The following is a 21,971-nucleotide window of genomic DNA, read 5'->3' as shown; positions in this document are numbered from 1 at the left end:
ATGGAAACTCTTTGAAGAAGAGTGAGAAAAGAGAGGGTGGTCTTTGCAGTCCTCTTTTTTGAAGCCTTTCTCTTTCCCCTTTAAAGCGGCCGCGATGATAAGCGGCCGCGCGGTGGCAGCTGCTGCCCGGAAACGTGCAAATGGCGGCGGCGTGACGTCAGGCGGAGGCCGGCCTTCGCCGCCTCCGCCGGCGCTGCAGGGGGCGCTGTCGCTCCCCGCTTCCCGCCGGCGGGGCGAGGCGGGCGCGCGGCGGAGGATGCTGAGCCGCCTGCAGGAGCTGCGCAAGGAGGAGGAGACGCTGCTGCGGGTGAAGGCGGCGCTGCACGACCAGCTCACGCGCCTCAAGGTCAGCGCCGCCCGGCCGGGGGCGAGCGGGCGCGGGGCCCTCGCCGGGGGGGGGCGGGGCGGCGCGGCGGCGGCGGGCCCGCTCCCTCAGCCGCGCGGCGGGAAGGACGGAGCGGCCGGCGGCGGCAGGGCCGGGCCCGCCCCGCTTCTCGTTCTGAAGTTATCTTTTTTTTAACGCTCTGGAGCTGTGAACGAGCGGCCACCTGCCGCCTGGGCGCCGCTCTGAGGGGTTTGGCTTGTTCGCGGTGGCCTCGGAGCCTTTTGACCCCTAGCGCGCAGCGCGCTCCCCGCAGGAAGGCACCCCTGAACGCGGCCCTTCGTTGGCGTCCCGGTGAAGGCGGCCGGTGCGGGGGTCGTCGGTGTCCTGCTGTGTGTTGAAGCTGAAGAGTGGTGAAACAGGCTTTAAAAGCTTGGCTGTTGATTATTCAAAAACAGTTTAACTTGACTCAATTTTAAGTATTTAATGCTTTAAGTAGAGTCCAAGAAACAATTGCTGCAAAGGCTTCCGCGTTCCCTTGTTTGCAGGTGGAAGAGCTGGCGCTGCAGTCTATGATCAGGTCCAGAGAGGAGAACGTTACCGTCTCTTCATCAGCTGTCGCAGAGGAGACTCACAAAGTAAGGGTGGTTCTGGCCTGGTGGAAGGAGAGGGGCTGGCTTCCCCTGTGATGGGGTGTGTCAGCAGGGGTGACGGGGAGAGGAGAGCTGTGTGGATGTGATGGCCTATAGGTGTTTCTGTGGGTGGTTTTCATTTGGAGTTCTTAATGTTGACCTTGTCTATGCTGCTCATTAACTGAAAGGCTTAGCTGTAAAATCTGTCTGGTTGTTGCCGGTTTATGTTTCAAGGGTTTCGCCTTTTCCCGTCTCTGAAAGCAGCATGTCGTTTCCAGGGAGGTTGGGAAATCCCTGCTGTGTATTGGTGTAGCTTCAGTTTGCCGTTTATTAAACACTGCTTCTAATACTATTAACTATGACAACCTGGTTTAGCCAACTGATCGCAGGGGATGGAAGCACAGATAGCATCTGAACTTTTTACTGAATATATGGTCAGCCTGAGCTAGTTGAAACTCCTCTATGGAGAACTGGTGCTTGGTACTGTGATGGGCTTTTGCAGTCAACAGTTCTAGTGCTGAGATTTCTGAAAGACGCTGTGACTGTGCCGATTTAATAGTGATTTGAGAAGCATTCAGTATCACTGCTGGTTTTGATAATTAGCAAGATGAACTCTTTTATTGTGACAGACTCTTGGGCAGATGGACAACGAGGCTGCTATCAATCAAACTGAATTACACCTAAGTCTTCAAGATGATGAAGAGGAGGAGGAGGAAGAGGAGGAGGAGGAATCCGATTCTTGAGAGAAAAAAAAAAAAGAGATGGTTTTTAATACAGGCTCAGGAATTTCTTCTTCATTCATATAAAATTCACTTTTTTCATTTTGTCCTGTATATGGATAAGAACTATACGATACACCAGACTCGTGGAGTCTAGGGAAGTTACCCTTGAACACATGAGTGTCACAAGCTTGGCACATCTTGACTTAGATTTTAAAATGAAAATTTGCTGCACAAATATGTAGCATAATCTGTTCCATATTTAAAACCTACTGTAGCTTACTACATCTTTATATGCAGATAGAAGAAGTCATTAATCAAGTCAGACTAATTCAACATGTACACTAAAAGCAATAATTTGTCTGTTCTTATTTCCTGATGCTGAAAAATAAAACCAGGCCATGGAGGCTGGTTGCTGAACCAATGATTATATTATAACCTCATTTGCTTAAACTGCAAATTTTAAGACACGCGGTGAGAAAAGATGTGTCCAGGCTTTCAGCTGCTGTGTTCTCAGTTATGCAGAAAACTGGACTTACACTCCCTATAAATGTGATAGAGATGTCGGTGTTCTTACACTGGGGGAAGCAGGTACTGCACCGTCAACCTAATTCTGAGCACGGTGATGAGGTGGCCTCTCTCTGTACCTACTGGTGCTCTTCTTAAGTACTGTCAGTCTGACTGTAACAGTGAAGTATTTTCTACTTCTTGCTCTTTCAGAGTAGCAGCCAATTAGCCTTTCATTTGTGCACAAATTGTATGGTAAGAATTGGTCCCTGTTACCTTTAATAAGGAACTAATATTTTAAAATTAGTGTTATTTTCTTTTTGCCCTCACAGTAACTTCATAAATCAATGCAAGTCCGCTTTCTGCTTTCAAGTGAGCTTCAAGGAGGAGTATGAGGAGTTTAACAACTTAGTTGTAAAGTGATGTGAAGTCCCCTCCACAGTTTCATTAATGGTATGGTAACAAGCTAGTGCTGCTCTTGCCGATAGACAATATTTTCTTTCTCCTTGTGGAGTGCAGACACCATGTGGTGCAGCTGGTTATTTTATCAATTCTTAAAGACTTGCTTTAAATCATAGAAACCCAAACTCTGTTAAGCTGATTAAAAACAGACAATAAAAGTAATATTCTAACTTTGTCAACTGTCTTCCTAGGAAAATAGTCAGTTATATCCAGGGTTGTTCATTGCACAACTAGTGTCTAAAGGTGCTGTCTCTGGCATCACTTGGAAAAAATGGAATAAACACTCTTCTGAAATTTCATTTTAAGAGCAGGTAAGAAATGTGGAAAAGTGTCCCATGTCCTGGGCATGATCAGAACATTAGTCAGTCTTCAATGAGTTCCTGCCACTGTTTGAGGCAAGATGTTTGGCTGTTACTTAGTTTGTAGTGATAGAAACTGAATGTTGGAACTTAAATGTAGCTTCATACTATACTAAAGACTAGTTAGTTGTTTTTTGAGAATCCTGGATGTCTTAGTGAAGCAGCTTAGAATGTGAGTGCAGGAGATCTAGCAAAGCTTTCCCAAGACCAACAGGGAAAAAACCCCTAGAGTCTGAGCTGAAAATGTTATGGCTTGGAGTGTCAATAATTCTTTGAAAGTATGTGTGTGAAGAGCTGGTTTGTAGGAGCTCAGAAGCTGGCCTGTCCTTTCTTTGCATGTTTCAGCTCCAAAAGGGTAATTTTGACAGTTGAAAAATGTTATTTTTCCCCAGCATGGTCCAGAGTGGTTTTCATGGACATAGTTCCTGCTGCCTTCTGTGAATGAGTCCCTTGCTTGCTTTTGGATTAAAACAGACCAGTTCTATTGCATGTTGCAATAAAGTACTTTTCCTGGTGTCCTACTACATATAACTGTGCTGGCAGTGTTCTAATTAGTACTGTCTGTGGAGCAAACAAGTAAAATGGAAGTTAAATCTCTAAAAACTTGCTGTTCATATACTATGTATTTCTCTTTAACACACAGAAAAACTACAGTAGTACTTTTTAGTGTGTATAATTCACATACAAAACTCAGGACAGATTTTAAATTAAACACTACACAGCCTTGTCAGGACTACCAAGAGTCACATTCAAGTGAGGACAAGCTGAAGGAAGCCTTGGAGGTGTCAAGTGAGTAATTTCCTACTGCTGATGGGTTGAGGGCTATTCTATCCCTCTCTCTGATACTTGATACCATTGGCCAAGTGGAAGTTCATGTCTAGACTGATTGAGATTCCTCATGGGAAAGAACTTCAGCCATTTCCTTGTCTGAAACATCCTTTCAAGGAGCTGAACTTTTTATAGTGCTGCTCAGCACAGCTGCTAAGAGAGCAAGACTTGGTGCTGAGGACACATAAGCTGTACCCACCTCTCCCTGTTCTGTTGTACAGCAACAGCAATTGGCTTGCCCAGTAGCTGACAGAAGCTGAACTTCTGAAGAAAAATAACCTGAAGAAGTGAGTGTAGTACAATCACTCTCAGTTAACAACAGATGCAGGCAAGCAGGTCTTCCCTTTTGCTGGGTGTATCACAAGGTTCCTGTGTTTCATACCACAGCACTGGTTTGCCCTGCAAAAACCACTCCTCGCACCCCCACCCAGGGGGATACAGCACTGATCTGAGCATCAAGTGCTTCAGGAGTTGTGTGAGCACTACACAGACAAAACCTCTGCAGTCAGGCTTCCCTCAGGCATTCCACAGAAACCCAGTAAACAAGATATTGACACACTGCAATAGCAACTGACTTCAGCCCTGTTTTCACACATTGCTATCTTACATGTGCCATCTTGTACCTTTTGGAACTAAGGACATTGCATGGTTGTGGAAAAATACATAGAAAAGGGGTGTGTAAGGCAGCAATAACTTCAGATTAAGGCTTTGGTTAAGTTTTTGAGTTTTAAAAAAAGCTTCAAGAAGTTACTTGATAATATATTTATTAAGAGAATCCATTGCTAAACATCTGAGAGAATAAAACAATAGAGGATCTTCATACACTTTAGACACTAAACACAGTTGTCATGAATCTTTAGGTTAAAAGAAAGCAAATTGCCTGGATCTTTGTCTTGATTCTGTAGGACAGTTCCAAGAACTAACTTTTAAAAATCAATTAGAAAGACATACATCACTAAATCCAAGTATGATGATATGTTTTAAAAATAAATATAGAAATATGAACAAGTCTACAATTAGAATATTGCCCTGTACATTCCAAGAAATGCAGAGCTCTTGCCTTCTTTACCTGGAAAGAGAGATCTCTAAACAACAGCAAAGGTAGAACCATTTGGCCTAACTTTCAGATACAGTTTGGCAGCAGCAAAAGCATGCTCAACAGATACAGTTTTGGAGCATCCCTAACCCTTTTTGCATGGGAGATTAGGTAAGCATGATTGAAGTACCAACGATTTACAAAGAATCTTGATAAAGTTCAAACAAGCAGGGGGTAAACACCCCCAGTGATATTTTCATTAAGAAAGAATATCCATAATCACTTAAAATCAGCAAGCACTGTAACTTAAACATCTTACATTTTGGTTGGTAAATGAATGTAATCCAATACAATACCAATTAGTTTATGACAAAATTTAAAACCATTTGGCACATGCTATAAAGACATTCTTCCTTAAGAGGTGAAATACATGTTTGAACAGGTACAAGCTGAGGAAATAGGACCAAAATAGCATTGTTGTTAACAGATGTACAGTACAGGATTTGCTTTTCCATATTCAGACTCCAGCAGCATGCGTGGGTGTACTCGGTTGGTTAAGGCCTATGGTTGAACAAAGCCACCCCGCAAAATCCACCTCCTCCGCTTCAGACCTCTTAATGAAAGCATGAATCTAAGCGGAGGAAAAGAATATTATTATTCAAGCCCTCAATCTGTTAAATAATTATTTTGAATAACATGAAATACAATAAATCCAGTTTGCTGTCGGTATTCAAGCTAGCTATAAAATTTGGCAAACCACATGAAATGACCAGGAGAGCTTTTCTGCAGGATTACAGAAATAACCAGCATATCAGATGTACACACTGCAAAGTATTCCAGAGGAATACTGCCTACACAGTGCCTATTGCAGAATACTTACACCACAGTATGCAGTAAGAATGTGACTCAGCCATTTGAGATAATACTCTGGAAGATGTCTGCCTGTGCACAGAAAGGCTTTTTGTAATAGAAAGAGTCTGATTGCATTTTGCACCCTTATTCCACAGCAGGATCAGGGCAGGGAAAACTATTTTCTGCAGTAGAACTTAAGTCCTAGCATTATGCTTAAAGCCATGAAAAAGATCCACTGAAACTGAGAAGGTCATTTCATGCAGAAAAAAATGCAGGATTTGTTTGTGTCTAGTAGTTCTACCAATTTTGCAAGACAAAGATGATGGAGAAAGGCAAATTTTGTGTTTCACAACAGATGATAAAAAAGTATTTAACTAGTCCATAAGGTATGTGGAATTTTGTTCTTTCGTCCTCCTAAAAGCAATAATCTATATACTTTATTATTGACTAATAAACTCAAGAAAGAGAGAATCCTTTTGCTCATTAAATTAATAGCATTAGGCCATATACTCATTGTAATTATCAAATGGCAGATGCCAAAACCCACCAGTTTTAGTCTCCTTGACAGTCCCTGTTCTTGGAGTGTGTGAAAGCCTGCAGCCCCTTGATCTCTGGATCAGAAAAGCAGCCCCTCCTCAAACTGTTTGAGCTGCTTGTGTCAAGGGCCACAAATTACACTCTAGGCCATATGCTCTGACCCTGATCTCAGGACAGCTGAGGAATCCAACCTGCATGGAAAAGTGCTCTTAGTTCAACTTAAGGACTTTCACTTACCATCAGCTGCTTCAAATCAGCTCTCTCAGCAGGGTTTTTAATTAAACTAGGGAAACAGAAAGTGTTACACAAGTTACACACTATTATCTTCTAAAATAAGGATTAAGTTATATCATGTTGGTGCACTGCTTTGATCTGCAGAAGATTACACTCTAGAGAAAAGCATTAGGTCATGTAGTGCCTCTCAAACATAGATCAGGGCCTGTAAGCAATTCCCTTCTGTAGGTTTCACAGGTATTGTTTTACATATGAAATCCTGAGTTGTCTGATACTGTTCAGTGGGGACAGGAGTGTCTATAACCAAGCCAGAGAGGTCAGACTCCCATTTAAACAAAAACTCAACAGTATGAACCACATTATCCCTCAAGTTTCTTTTACCCAAGTCTTTTCAATCTCAGTATCAAGTACAGCTATTGCATTACTGTTCTTCCTTTTGGAAACAGTAAATATGTATATATAGCTTTTAATAAATAAACTAGCTTTTCAAACTGTAATGCACTGCCTCCCTTAGCACTGAATATACTGGTTCATTTACCATGGCCTACAAGTAGGGACTCTGATTGCCAAGTTACTGATACAGTAAGACAGCAGGGCTGATCCCAAACATGTCCCTTGGAAACTTAACCATAGAGAAAATACTCACCATTTGTTAACAAAATCTTGAAATTCAGAACCAAAAACACCATTGGGCAGTTTTGGAGGTGGCTAAAAATAAATAAATAAAATCAGCAGTCATTCAGCATAACTATTACATGATGATGCACAACCTACCCAGAGACCCTATATCTAGGTAAAGCTGTAAAGTCCTAGCACTACCCAGGCCTTTGCTCAAAGCTGAGTTTTGAAACAAATGTCAGGCAGACCTCAGCTTCCATACATATGAATAAAGGATGTGCCGTCATATGATTTATAAAAGTAAAGATGCTGAGTTTAACACTGGCTAATTTTGGTTTTCTCACAGCTGCTGGACTTTAGGTGTTTCAGTAATAAATCAGACCAGAGACAGTTTCTACTGTGTGGGGTGGGTTTTGTTGATGGTTTGGGGTTTTTGGGTGTTTTGTGGTGTTTTTTCATTTTTGTTGGTTTTTTTGTTGTTGTTTTTTTTTTTTTTTTCTCTTATAACACACACCTGAATGTGGTTAACACAGCCTTGAGCTGTCATTAAAGAAGGCTCAGAGCAGCTGGCAGTAATTAGCAGTGTTACTCTCCTCACTACTAATCTCCAGTTTGGGGAAGGGAAGATGCCCTGCACATCATTAGTTCCATAATCCATTCGATCTAAATATTCTGTCCCAGGGAATGAGTTTGTTCAGGTTCTGAATTCAAAAAGAATTCTGATAAAAGAAAGAAGAGGTACTATATGAACCTGCATATTATTGTCTTGTTCTCCATGACATTTGCTATAGGATCAGAGCCAAGTTTTTATTCTGATACCGTGGGTCCTGCAAGCACTAACGCTTGGGTTACTTTTAAGTACAGAGTTGAGACATGGCCTGCATTCAGTTACACACTGGTTTACAGACTTCATTGGATGTAGCAGCTCATGCTGAAGATTGCTTGTGCTACAGCAGAGGTGGCAGAAGATAACATTGCCAAATTCTCAACTACTGCAGCTTTTCAGCTTAAACTGATCTCCTCATGGATGCTACGAGAGCAGGACCGTACTGTCCTAAGTAATCCAATGCTAACTCTATTCCAAGAGTTACTGCTGCCATATTAAAGTGTTATATAATATGCAAAATAGGTTTGTAACATGAGGGGAGAATTCTGTATGCAGATGAGGAGCAGATACAATTTATCAGTACATGTACAGTAGCATAAGCAATGCCAGTCTTTGCAGGGACCTAGACACCAACTGTGCTTTTTGAATAGTATGTCAGACAGACTTTTTTATAATTCATTCACCTGGAACAATTATGTTATCCAGCTGTTACAAGTGATAGCTAACATGAGCATGCTTTTTTGGGGGGCTGGGGCGGGGGGGGAGGGAGGCAGGAACTACAGGACACAGACAGACAAGCAGTGGAGTCACATGAGTTTCAGTAGCACTTGTGAAAATACTGGAAACAGACTATCAATTCTATCAATTCTAAAATACCAAGTCTCAGCTAAGCTATAAGGCTAGTTAATAATTTGAAAGATACAGTATTATAAATTAGGTTTTTCATAAAACTAAAACAGATTAAATAAAAAAAAACAGTTTTGTATATGCTTGATTGTACCATTTACTATTAATACTCCTAACAGGTTGCATGATCCAGGCTGGAAAAAGTACAAACCTACTTAAATGATGCAGAGAAAAGAACTAGAATTTTCCTGGGAATAATTTAAAATCAAGCCAACACACATAACAAGGATATGTCTCTCATACTGCAGCAATAAACAATCAGAAGACCCAGCTTATCCTAACACTAATCCCACACTCCTTCAACTTCTGGAATGCTTTAAAAATTTACATTTGTATTAGTACAAGTGCAAATAGTCAATCACCTCATTGACGATGTAATCAAGAAGTTCAAAGATTGCCATTGGGGGTCTGCTGTCTGGTCCGTAGGCTAAGAAGAAATTGTAGCAGTGGAAAAATAGTGTTACTCTCCTTCCCTGGTAGGGGTGTTTTATGAAGCCAAGTCATACACTCCATTCTTACATGGCATCCAGTAGACTTACAGGGAAAAAAAATAAATGGAACAGCAACAGGGTAATACTTTCATGCAAAAGGACATTGTTTTCAGGTCTGCTCCAAACCATTAACTTCACTGGGAATCATCCTCCTGTACTTTGATCTGCATTGCATCTTGCAGAGATGAACTGTAACAACAGACTGGGATCTTAATGGCGCTCATGAACAGCTCAGTTATTAACAAAACGATCTCTGGTCCTTGATTTTCAGATACCTCCTCATAGTGAGACTGAGCCAGGTGCCCAACACAATCCTGGAGGTTTTTTTTGTTTTGGTTTGTTTTTTTATAAGTTTAAAACCACACTACACAGACCAATATCAGGTAAGGAAGACCTTTAAGCTGACAGAGAAGGGTATTAGAAAAGCATTTAACAGATTGTTGTAACTTACAGCTCACTGGTCGACCAGGTGTTCTTTGCCGGGGCGAGGTCTCTGTGACTGGAGAATCTCCCTCTACTGCGCAGCCAAACATTAATTCAAGCTCCTTAGAGTCAGGAGGAGGAATTGGGTATCTGCCAATAGCCATTTCTACCAGTGACAACCCCATACTCCATATATCCGATTGCACCGAATAATGAGTTCCCTGTAGTCTTTCCGGCTACAAAAAAAAAAAAAAAAGGGGGGGGGGGGGGGGGGGGAGAGGAGAGACAGTATTGTAACAAGAAAAAAATATATTCCACAATAGCCTGGATAAAATGAAGGATGAAACCCCAACTTAGTATGACATGTTCCAATGAGTGATTTACTGTCTTTTTCTTTAAATATCTCATCTGGAGTGCCAGAAGTTCCACAGACATTGCATACCACCACTGCAAATAACTTTGAAACTTTTTAAAAATTATGCTATTATGTTGCTGTTTTATTTCTTTATCATAATATCTACATGTTGCAACTATTAATGATGGAATTATTGAAGAGCAAGAAAGCAAAACTAGTACGGACAGCTAAAAGATTCACCTGGTTTCCCTAAGAAGCTGTTCTTGGTTTTCTGCTTTGGGAAGGAGAGGGAAGATATATTGATTCTATACAGGTCCAGAAGTGACCTGGTGCTCTAGCAATAATCTTGTTTGTGACACTTCTCAGCTGATAGCATTCTGACAGCTCCCTATAGCAAGGACTATTTTATATATATGCATACTGCAGTTTTAGATCCATATTCAAATAATTTCTAAATAAACTGTTGAGCTCTATAATCCATTGAAATGATAATAAAACATAACATACAACTTGAATGATAAAGTATTATGCAGGGCACAGACCTTTCCTGGAGGTATAACGATTGAAAAACATATACAAAATAGGAAGATAGACATGTGTTCTGCCAGCTTAACCACTTGCACATTATGGCCTGACAAACAAAAATGCAATAGGCTTAAATTTTTCTCAGGAAAAAAACAAACTGGAAAGGGAAAAACACAAACACAAATTCTGGATAGATTATATCCACATGCTAATGTAAGTATTAAAAAAAAATGTATGCAGGTAAGAAAACAGACTCAGCTAAAAATATATTTTGTATTGTGTTTAGGAGACTCAAACACTGGAAAGATATTTAGGTATAGGATTTTTTGGTCAGTTGAATCATGATTAAAACCATATCTGGATATTCTGGTCACATTGCTCCAAGGATCCTCAGTTTTAATCAGTGTACCCATCTTCTGTTTCTGCCTACAGAACTAAAACATAAGATTAACCCTTAACTAACTCCTTTTGCTTAGTTTTTGCGCTTGCTTTATCAGTACCATGTTGAGCGCTAAATATGGCTTCTGCAAATTTTAGTACATTGGTCTACATGATCCTCGAATCCATTTTTACTAAGACTTCTCAAAGAAAACATTCACTTTGCTCTTCTGCTCTCTTTTTAAAATCAAGCTCATATTTTACTAAAATGGTTCAGATTCTTGCCTGACTATATGCATACTTCAGAAAATTATATATGCAGTTTTAAACTTATTCTCATATAATGTAAGAATGCAGTAGTACGGTAAAGTCTCTTTCCTCTGCCATAATGGGTGATAGTTTTGTTAAATTAATTTTGTAACATTAACTGAGATTATATTTGAGCTTTCTCCAGTGTCCCACCTCAGCTAGTTCCAAAGCCATCTAGATAAACTACACAATTGCTGGACAATGGATAAAGATACCCCAAAACAAAGACACATATTTTATGAAAATCTTTTGCAAGTGTAAAGTAAGAAGTGAGTAGATGAGAAAAAGCAGGAAACACACAGTACTAGTTATACAAAAATAATTAAAATCTAGAAAATATGTTCAAGTTAAACACTGTTGATTATACACACCGTCATATGGTAGAACAGGATGTTGTTTGGCATGTAACAATTCTATAGCTGTTAGTTGAAAAAACATGTTAAGGGAGATACTGCAAGAAAAGGTACTTCAGACACTATCAAAAAGAATAAATAAAATCACCATCATGGCTTGGTCTGTGACATATGATGACAGACAGCAAAGCTAAATCTCAGTCTGTAAAAACAATAAATTGAAGAAAACTGAAGGTAGACAGCACTTTGCTCTCACTCCTACTAGAAGAAAAAGGGAAAGCCAGTAGTATGTCAAGGGCCCAGAAGGGATGGAGCTGTAAATTTTTTTTGCTAGGTAGCAACAGCTCCTAGATGTATGTGGGAACATAAGCCACAGTTTTATTTCAAGTATGTTACCAATATTAAGTGACAAAAATGAGAATAGTGTCTTTGATGTTGAAATGCAGGTCCTGTGCTAAGCAGAAGCAGCATTATTACGCTTTTTCCCTTTAAGTTTAAGCCCACACAGTTTCAATCCTACAGCAGAATCTATTGGTTGTATGCTGAACAAGGTGTGTACATTAGAATAGAAGACCTGTTATTTCCATTAACTGTGACTTTCACATAATGCAAAGAGTTCATCTGAAGAACAAGGTATTCTTATACTTATATTCATATACAGAAATAAAGAACACCCTGTAAATAGTCTCAGATTAGCTGCTGTGGCCTTGTCCACACTAGCCACTCCCATGCTTTCTCTTGTTGCTGCAGCCATGTTGGGTTCCCAGGAGCAGTCACGACAGGATCACTAGCAAGGCAGCAGTTTGCCTACATAAGTAACTGCAGCAAAACGCTAAAGTGGAAAGAGAACCACACTTAAGGAAAGCAAACTATAAATACTGGGCTTTTTTGAAAACACATGTATACAAAACCCAAATGCATTACCCGACTGAATTCTGCAACGTAGACGCAACTGCATCTCTTTTGTAGTGTTATAAAATATCCCAAGTTGCTTGGCTTTTCTTGCAACAGTTCTTTCCCCACACACACAGCCTGATATGATATGGGAATATTCCTGGAATGCAGGAAGTGCTGAACTATGAACAGCATTAGTAACGGGAATAGCTGGTTTCTTGTTTGATTACTGGAATTGCAATAACTCTACCATAATGTACAGTAAACTCAAAGCTATAAAATCTGTACTTACAGACATGTAGGAGCGTGTGCCAACAAACGAGTTTGCCATAGAATCTATCAGTTGTCCACTGACACCAAAATCACAAAGCTTGATTTCACCTCTAGAGTTTACCAAAATGTTAGATGGTTTAACATCTGGAAAAAAATGAATGGATGATTTATATTTACAATAATTAAAATGGGAAATTTGACAATGAAATTAACATGAAAGGTGAGAATTACCATGTGTGTCCCTTTGTTTCCCTTCTATGACAATTCTAACCCTTCTCTGGGAATACTCAGAAGAGATTTGGTTCCCTACCCCGGCCCATTTCACAAGCACTCAAACATAGAAAAACAAAAAGAAATTTTTTAAATCCCAAGCGTGAAAAGGCAGTTAGTTTTAAGTTTTGATTTCACCCTGTTTCTTGGCTTTCAAATATTAAGTTTGGGCATCTAACATCCTCCTTGCAATGACTAACAGTTGAGATAAATTTGAAAGTGTATGTCAGCATAACTCCTCTTCAATGATGTTCTTTCACCTAGAAATAATCAATAAAGAGGCCCTACATATTTATTTTATAAAGGTCAATGAACTACAGCAGCAACACCATCATCCCTAATTTAGCCTTCATATGTACACAAGCATAAACCATCCCACAGCAAAACAGTTCTTGGAGCATGTTCTTGCTGTTCTGGGTTTTGTTTGGGGTTTTTTTGCTTGGTTGGTTGGTTGTTTTTCGGGGGGGGGAAGGGGTCAGGGTCTTTTTGTTTGTTGTTGTTGGGGGTTTTTTTTAAAAGCCCTGAAAAAAAAAAATTATCCTATTATTGAAATTCTGCATTTAAAATGCTTTGAGATTGTTTACCTGTGACAGAACCTCCTCATGATTTTGAATTCGTCACTTTTTCCAAATGCAAATTTAATAAGGGTCACTGGTAGCTAAGCAACTAATAACAGCTATTTGTGAATGCAAAGGTACAGAGAACAATTGTTTAGTATTTCTTTTATAGCTGTAAGAATTTTTTTAAATATATCTTGCTGCTTAGCTGGTCATTACCAATGCATTATCGAGATAGATGATCAACAGCTCACATTTGCAAAGTAATGCTACAGAAAAAGGGGTACTATAAATTGGGTTTGAAGAAAGAGATCAGCTCAGCCTATCAGAATTTCACTTTCGATTCTGCTATTCAAGAGCAGATCCAGAAGTCTATAGTTTGTAGCATATTTTCATTTGCTTTTCACTTTTAAACACAAACATATTCCAGGTAGCTTTCATTTCAGTGACACAGGAACTGATCTTTGTTATGTCACCAGGATGTCACTGGAAAGATGATACTAATGTGACCCCACATCCCTGGAAAAAGATCTCCATGCGGAAGGTTATGCCTCACTGAACAAGATCCATGGAGATTGCAAATGAAGACAAAACTGTGTTTTAGCTGTTTCTTCCCCAGCCCTCTTTTAAAGAACAAAACAAAGCTTGAATAAAGTAATCTACTTTTGGAAATTGTGGCTACGTTTTCTGGTTCCTGACATCACCTTTCTATGTAACTGAAACTGTCCAGGCACACTGGAAACAGCATTTTGTGACGATTTGCGTATACACAAGTTCTTCTAGGCTCATCTACAGGACAGCAAGCCTACAGCTTGTCCGCCTTGCGTGGAACAAGCATCAGCCCGCAGAAAATCCACACAGTGATCCAACACAAGCTACTGGCTGGTCTTAACACAGAGAAAGTTGTGCCTGTCTACATCATCTTTCTCCTGCAAAGAAAATCCCAGCTGCTTTTGCCAGGTACAGTCTTTCTCCTTATGGAGGCGGAAGAATATAGGCACGTATTTTGTGTGTATTACTTTTAATTCCCCATCCCTAGGAAAGGAACTGGCTTATAAACATTGCTCTCCTCAATAGATTTTCCTCCTGTAAGAGCAGCAGAGGTACTGGGCAGTTCGTGGAGCTGTTTACCAGGCAGGAAACACAATGTTACACTCTGGTTAACTTGGAGCAGGCCTTCAATAAGGAGAGATTTTAGAGGCCTCCTGGGCAGACAGCTGAACCTTCTGCAAGTTCTACCTCCTTTGTGCAAGTTTTGACTCTTTGTAGAGACCTCACCACAAGTATGCTTCACAATGAAAAGGAAGAATCCAGTCTAGGAGCTTGACCTATCAATTTAAAATGTCAGCAGAAAAAAAAAACAAACAAACAAAACAAGTAGATGGTGCAGCAAAGCAGGCAGCAGAGATTAGAGATACCCAGCTATGCAGAAATCTGCATCTAAAGTTCAGTGTAAAAGCAAGGTGGAAAAAACCAATGTTTGCAAAATATGCTGGAAGCACTGCAGAGCCTGAACAAATTATAAATATGGCCTCTAGATTTGTACTGCTTATCTATGCACATCTACTAGTTCAATTCAGAACAAAGACATAAATCCTCACTTATCTCTACAGCTCATGAATACTTCATGCTCATAATTAAATGGCAAAAAATAACATTAGCATTCCACTGTCAGTGAACCAAACTGACATTCTCTTTATAAGCATCTTACATGCTCTAGAATCCACCTGGTCTTCTGAAGACTTAGGTTTTTACCTTCAGTGTTTCTCTAGCTGATAATTCCACACTGTACCTTTCTTACAATAGCACAGCAAACCATGACTCCTCACTGGAATTTTATATAAAGCTTGCCTTTCCCTGATCATTTTCATTTTCCTTGCAAGGCATCCAGCGTGATCAGAGTGTGATGTTTGGAAGGCTGCTGTCTTTCCACCCCTCTAAATGTAGCACCCCTCCAAATGTATGCTATTTTAACTCCAGAGTGTCAGAGCACTTCAGCAGTTTCTCTGGAAACCAGAGATTTGTATTGCCAAATGGAACAGGAATGCCAAGGCATCCTTCAAAATGTATACTGTAACTTGCAAGAAACAGACAAATCTAGAAAGGAAGACCAAATGTGCTACATAAGGGAAACATTTAAGTTTTAAAGAAAATGAAAGGACATTTCATGTATCATCCCAGACAACCCAGAAACAGAGCTGTGTAATTCTAGAGAAGTCCAGAGGGATGGATACATGACACTGAAAAGGGAGCTAGTTCATATAAAGAAGGTTCCAGGATTCACAGGATGTCTTGTAATCTCTGTAAGAGGTATGCCTCCTCTGGCTGAGCCCTGCTCTCCTCCACAGGCACAAGCCTCATTCATTCTGAAAGAAAGGTGGTCCTGGACATTATCATAACACTATCAGGCAATTTCTTTTGTACAGAAGTTATTGAGTAGCCAGACACTTGAGAACATATCTGTCTTGCAGCACATTATTGGTATCTTCCAATCAATTTCAATTTCCCAAGGCAGGATCTCATGAGAATACTGTAGGAACTAACACACTAGAACAGACTATTGACAGCACCCCTGCTCTGTGGTACCTTCTACCCTGGAGCTACTGGCTGCAACTGGAGCTCAGAAATCTTACAAAGCACCTTCTATGCAAGAGGAGATTTTCAAGAGAGAATAACACTCCAGATTGTGGTCAAAAACAACTAAGATTATGTTCTGATTAACTTACAGGATTTTTATTCACCCAGAGACAAAACAGCAAAAAAAAAGTTTGCGTGTCTCAATAACCTGCAGCAATATACTTTATAATTAGTTACAGGACATTCCTTTCCTTGTCATTTAGTGCCTTCTGGTACCTTACACAAAGGTAAATAGGACCATAGAAGTAGCATTTTCTATAACGTTCCCTGTTACAAATACCTTTATTTAACAGGAGATATTATGAAAATATCTACCACAGTCACACTCCTTGCCCCTTTCCTTTTCTATGGCTGCTTTGTATCCCACCAGTTTGTCTTTCAGAAGTTTTGCAATTTCTATCATGTCTTTTCAGAGAGGACCAAAACAAAGCATGGCAGTCCAGATGAGCTAATGGTCTCTAAAAAGACTGTATTTTCCATTCCTTCCTTAATAAGCCCTAATGACTTCTTCCTTGAGCTCTCTGTAATGACAAGTGAATACTTTTCCTCAGAGGTCACAGTTAGTTCAGGATACATCTGTGTGTGGAAGCAGTTTAAGCTGAACCTCATGTTGAGCAGCTACCATATTCCATTTGGTGCTTTGCAGTCTTTTATGACTGTCATTACTTCTTGATCAATCCAAGCAAATGCATCACTGACAAGTTTTGCTTATTTATTTTTTTGTTCTTTTCTTTCAGATCAGCATTATTATTTATCTAACAGCAGTCTCTTGCATTCAGAATGCTGTGTGCTAGCTTCTGCCCATCATTACAGAAAAATTGTTAACATATTATAAAATCCTTACCCTGGAAGGCACTCCTGCGAATTTTTGCCCTATGGTGATGTTGCGAGTCCTTTGTTTTACTGTCCCACAATAATGCCAAAGTCTCAGTTGCACTAACCATCTTCACCTGCCATCAACTACACCAACATATAGAACTTCACCACTCTCTACCCAAAGAGAATATTCAATCTCTTACCTTAATAATAGTACTTTGATGTTGCATAGCCCAAGAAAAATAGGTGGTCTTAAACTGCTCTGTATGCACTTAGTCTATTGAACACTTCATTAGAACACTAAAAGCTAGACAAATAAAGCACTACCTGAAGCTCCTGGCAACTTGATTTAAACTGATTTTTCTTCCCCAGTTTTATATACAGTGCAACAAAATCAGTAACATGAACACTTGAGTTATATAAAATCTTGACTAGTCTTGCCCATTAATGTAGAAACCAAAGAACAAGCTGGATGCCTACGAGTTTCAAAGGAGGGATCCCATACACAGATTCCTCCCCCCTGCCCTGCAAGTCTTATTTTGTAGCATTACATTGCATCAAAAAAAAAATCCCCAACCAAAAAATAGTGAGAATGGTGTGTTTATTTGTTGGGTTAGCAATACAGCTGTTTCGACATGAAACAGCTCCTTTTTTAAATAAAAATATATAAGCTCACATTTTGCATCTTACTGTTAGACAATGTTTTATAGAAACATCCATCTACTTTTCCTGGTAATCTCAATGGCCACGTCAGTATTACAAACTTGCTGATATTGCCATGTCACACACAAGTAATAAAACATAGTAATGGAATAAATTCCTCCCTGAAAATGAGTTATCACCAGCTTTGCTCTCTTTAGATTTAAGAACAAATTTTTTGGCCTTATGTTGCTATGGTCTCATGTTTAGTGAGGACATCTATTCATTTTTAAGTCTCCCACTCTCACCACAACACAAAACCAAAAAACGTTATTAAACCAAGGCCACCAATTGCACACTGTCCTGGGTTCAGCTGGGATAGAGTTAATTTTTACAGGAACCTGGGAGGTGGGGGGGCATAGCCGGGGCAGCTGACCTGAACTAGCCAAGGAGCTATTCCATACCATGTGACATCATGCTCAGTATATACATGGGGAGTGGGCCGGGGGGAGGGCTCTCCTGCTCTCGACTTTCGGTGGGGGAAGTGGCGGAGCGTCGGGTCCCGGGTGGTGAGCAGTTGCACTGTGCATCACTCTTTTCTGTATACTCTTTCATTAGTACCGTCGTTGTTGTTGTAACTTTTTTGCGTTGTCCCAGTAAACTGCCCTTATCCCAACCCTCGAGGTTCCAGTTTTTTTTCTTTTCTCTCCTCCGTCTCCTCCCTATCCCACCGGAGGGGGCGGGAGGAGTGAGCGAGCGGCTGCGTGGTCCTTTGTTACCGGCTGGGCTGAAACCACGACAGTCCTTTTTGGCGCCCAACGTGGGGCACGAAGGGTTGAGATAACGACAGATCTGGCCAGAGAGTGTTGAAACAAATTCGTCATACGCATTCCTTATATTAGATAAATAGATGTTAGTCACAATGTTGATTAATTTGTTTACATGGTGGCGTTTTGTAGGTCCTTATATGCTCTATGTATTGCCTGTAGTTACGTTTCTCACCTCTGGGAGAGTGATTGGCATTATCATTTTGCTGTACTGGGCAATGTCGACTTGTGAAATGATTACATCACTGGTCATGAGGTTAAGCTGGTATCTGTATGAGGCAGTGATATCATTTCCATACTTTGGGCACCTTCTATCGGATTTTATTGGTAATTACAGCCAATCCATGGGGGAGTTAGGGGGGGATACTTCCCCCCGTCCGTTCGCCTCCCTTTTCTCCTTCCGACTAATTACAACAGCTTTTGAGAACTTTGAATATCCTTGGGATGCACAAGCCACTGTGCTGTTAGTGCTATGCCTCCTGAATATGTTTCAGGTCTTGTTTAGGGCTACAAAAAGGCTCTTTAAGAGTACCACCCAGAGATCTGCCCCAAAGCTGGATATTCATGGGTGGCACGGCATGTGGGAGGATATGGGCAGGTATCTAGAGAACTTCTCACCCCCAGTGGCTTGGAAGTTCACTCCTGAACAACTACAGAACCCTCATGAAGTGGTAGAATATTTGAAAGAAAAATGCTGTGGCTATTCCAAAGACGTACAACTCGCTGCACTCTGCTGGGCCCTGGCCAGTATCTACCAAACACTGCTTGATATTATGCAGCACCCTCAGGGAGAAAAGGGGGAAAAGATGGAAAACAGGGCAGCAGGCACCGTGGCTAGCCCTACCCCGGCAACAGGCACCGTGGCTACCCCTGCCCCGGCAACAGGCACCGTGGCTACCCCTGCCCCGGCAACAGGCACCGTGGCTACCCCTGCCCCGGCAACAGGCACCGTGGCTACCCCTGCCCCGGCAACAGGCAGCGCGGCTACCCCTGCCCCGGCAACAGGCAGCGCGGCTACCCCAACCGCAGTGACGGATACTGCAGCTAAACCAGAGAACCAACCTGTGCCAGTATCAGTCGCCCCTGTACAGAAAAAGAAACACACAAAGAAATCAGTTCGCTCAGTGAGAGATGAAGATGAACCAGGGTCATCACGAGAACAGGAGGAAGAGGCAGAACCTGAAATAATCACCCGATCTCTATCCCTGAGTGAGTTGCGTGACATGCGAAAAGATTTTAGCCGCCACCCAGGTGAGCACATTGTTACCTGGCTGCTCCGATGCTGGGATAATGGGGCTAGTAGTGTGGAATTAGAGGGTAAGGAAGCCAAGCAGTTGGGATCTCTGTCTAGGGAAGGGGGCATCGACAAGGCGATTGGGAGAAAAACACAAGTCCTCAGCCTCTGGAGGCGACTTCTGTTAGGTGTAAAGGAAAGATACCCCTTCAAGGATGAAGTTACATGTCACCAAGGCAAGTGGACCACCATGGAGAGAGGTATCCAGTACCTGAGGGAATTAGCCGTGCTGGAGGTGATTTATAATGATCCAGAAAATGCGCAGTCACCCATAGACCCAGATGATGTCCAATGCACACAACCCATGTGGCGGAAGTTTCTACGAAGTGCACCACCAACCTATGCCAACTCATTGGCAGTAATGTCCTGGAAAGAAGGCCATGGACAAACGGTGGATGAATTGGCTGTCCAACTCCGGCAATACGAAGGAAGTCTCTCTTCCTCCCTACGGGCCTGTGTCTCGGCTGTAGAGGAATTGTCCCGAGAGTTCCAGCAATTCAAAGTGGATATGTCTTCCTCCCCACCTGTACAGGCCCGCATCGCAGCTATTGGGAGTAAGCATTCCTCTGCCCAAGAGAGAGGAGAGAGAAAGTACACACGACGGGCTAACCTGTGGTTTTACCTGCGTGACCATGGAGAGGACATGAGGAAGTGGGATGGAAAACCTACCTCAGTCCTGGATGCACGGGTACGGGAGTTGCGAGAAAAAGCAACCAGGAAAGAGGATTCTTCTTGGAAAACTGCTGCTCCAGTTTCCTGTGAGGAGTCCCCCAGATGCAGTAGATGGGCTGATCACATTTCTGATCCTCTTGAAGGGACTTCTGATTCACGGGTGCAAAAAGCGAGTAACGAATATTCTAACCAGGATTAGAGGGGCCCTGCCTCCAGCCAGGTGGAGGAGAGGGACAACCGAATCTACTGGACAGTGTGGATTCGATGGCCTGGCACATCAGACCCACAGGAATATAAGGCTCTAGTAGACACTGGTGCACAATGCACCCTAATGCCATCAAGTTATAAAGGGGCAGAACCCATCTGTATCTCTGGTGTGACAGGGGGATCCCAAGAGCTAACCGTATTAGAAGCTGAAATGAGTCTAACCGGGAATGACTGGCATAAACACCCCATTGCAACTGGCCCAGAGGCCCCGTGCATCCTTGGTATAGATTATCTCAGGAGGGGATATTTCAAGGACCCAAAAGGGTACCGTTGGGCTTTTGGTATAGCTGCATTGGAGACGGAGGAGATTGAACAGCTGTCTACCCTGCCTGGTCTCTCTCAAGACCCTTCGGTTGTGGGGTTGCTGAAGGTTGAAGAACAACAGGTGCCAATTGCTACCACGACGGTGCACCGGCGGCAATATCGCACCAACCGAGATTCCCTGATCCCCATCCATAAGCTGATTTGCCAATTGGAGAGTCAAGGAGTGATCAGCAAGACTCACTCACCCTTTAATAGTCCCATATGGCCCGTGCGGAAATCTAATGGGGAATGGAGACTAACAGTAGACTATCGTGGGCTGAATGAAGTCACGCCACCGCTGAGCGCTGCTGTGCCAGATATGTTAGAGCTTCAATATGAACTGGAATCAAAGGCAGCTAAGTGGTATGCCACAATTGACATTGCTAATGCATTTTTTTCCATCCCTTTGGCAGCGGAGTGCAGGCCACAGTTTGCCTTTACTTGGAGGGGTGTCCAGTACACCTGGAATCGACTGCCCCAGGGGTGGAAACACAGCCCCACTATTTGCCATGGACTGATCCAGGCTGCACTGGAAAAAGGTGAAGCTCCAGAGCACCTGCAATACATTGATGACATCATCGTATGGGGCAACACGGCAGAAGAAGTTTTTGAGAAAGGGAAGAGAATAATCCAAATCCTTTTGATGGCTGGTTTTGCCATAAAAGAAAGTAAGGTCAAGGGACCTGCACAGGAGATCCAGTTCTTAGGAGTAAAATGACAAGACGGGCGTCGTCAGATCCCTATGGATGTGATCAACAAAATAGCAGCTATGTCCCCACCAACTAATAAAAAGGAAACACAAGCTTTCTTAGGTGTTGTGGGCTTTTGGAGAATGCATATTCCAAATTACAGTCAAATTGTAAGTCCTCTCTACCAAGTTACCCGGAAGAAGAATGATTTTAAATGGGGGCCTGAGCAACGACAAGCTTTTGAACAAATTAAGCGGGAGATTGTTCATGCAGTAGCTCTTGGGCCAGTCCGGGCAGGACAAGATGTTATAAATGTGCTCTACACTGCAGCTGGGGAGAATGGCCCTACCTGGAGCCTCTGGCAGAAAGCACCTGGGGAG

General features: G+C 41.8%; 2 protein-coding genes across 2 annotated transcripts in view; one reads left to right on the top strand and one right to left on the bottom strand.

Moving 5' to 3' along the window:
* The first annotated feature begins 230 nt into the window (after window positions 1-230).
* On the top strand, window positions 231-3,525 carry SNAPC5 (small nuclear RNA activating complex polypeptide 5). Its single transcript, XM_030016070.2, has 3 exons — window positions 231-346; window positions 871-960; window positions 1,584-3,525. The coding sequence occupies exons 1-3, from the start codon at window positions 257-259 to the stop codon at window positions 1,695-1,697; spliced, it is 294 nt and encodes a 97-aa protein (XP_029871930.1). The 5' UTR covers window positions 231-256; the 3' UTR covers window positions 1,698-3,525.
* Window positions 3,526-4,576: 1,051 nt separating this feature from the next.
* MAP2K1 (mitogen-activated protein kinase kinase 1) overlaps window positions 4,577-21,971 on the bottom strand; it is a 47,742-nt gene continuing 30,347 nt past the window's right edge. The window contains exons 6-11 of the mRNA XM_030016068.2: window positions 12,640-12,764; window positions 9,562-9,769; window positions 8,982-9,046; window positions 7,135-7,196; window positions 6,492-6,537; window positions 4,577-5,496 (exon numbers count right to left, since the gene is read on the bottom strand). Coding sequence (XP_029871928.1) covers window positions 5,383-5,496; window positions 6,492-6,537; window positions 7,135-7,196; window positions 8,982-9,046; window positions 9,562-9,769; window positions 12,640-12,764 — 620 coding nt within the window. The 3' untranslated portion in view covers window positions 4,577-5,382. The remainder of the gene's footprint in view (window positions 5,497-6,491; window positions 6,538-7,134; window positions 7,197-8,981; window positions 9,047-9,561; window positions 9,770-12,639; window positions 12,765-21,971) is intronic.

This window comes from Aquila chrysaetos, chromosome 5 (genome assembly GCF_900496995.4).
Source record: "Aquila chrysaetos chrysaetos chromosome 5, bAquChr1.4, whole genome shotgun sequence".
In the NCBI taxonomy this organism is placed as follows: Eukaryota; Metazoa; Chordata; class Aves; order Accipitriformes; family Accipitridae; genus Aquila; species Aquila chrysaetos.
Note: the sequence above shows the minus strand (reverse complement) of the source record. Positions and strands in the feature narration are given on the sequence as shown.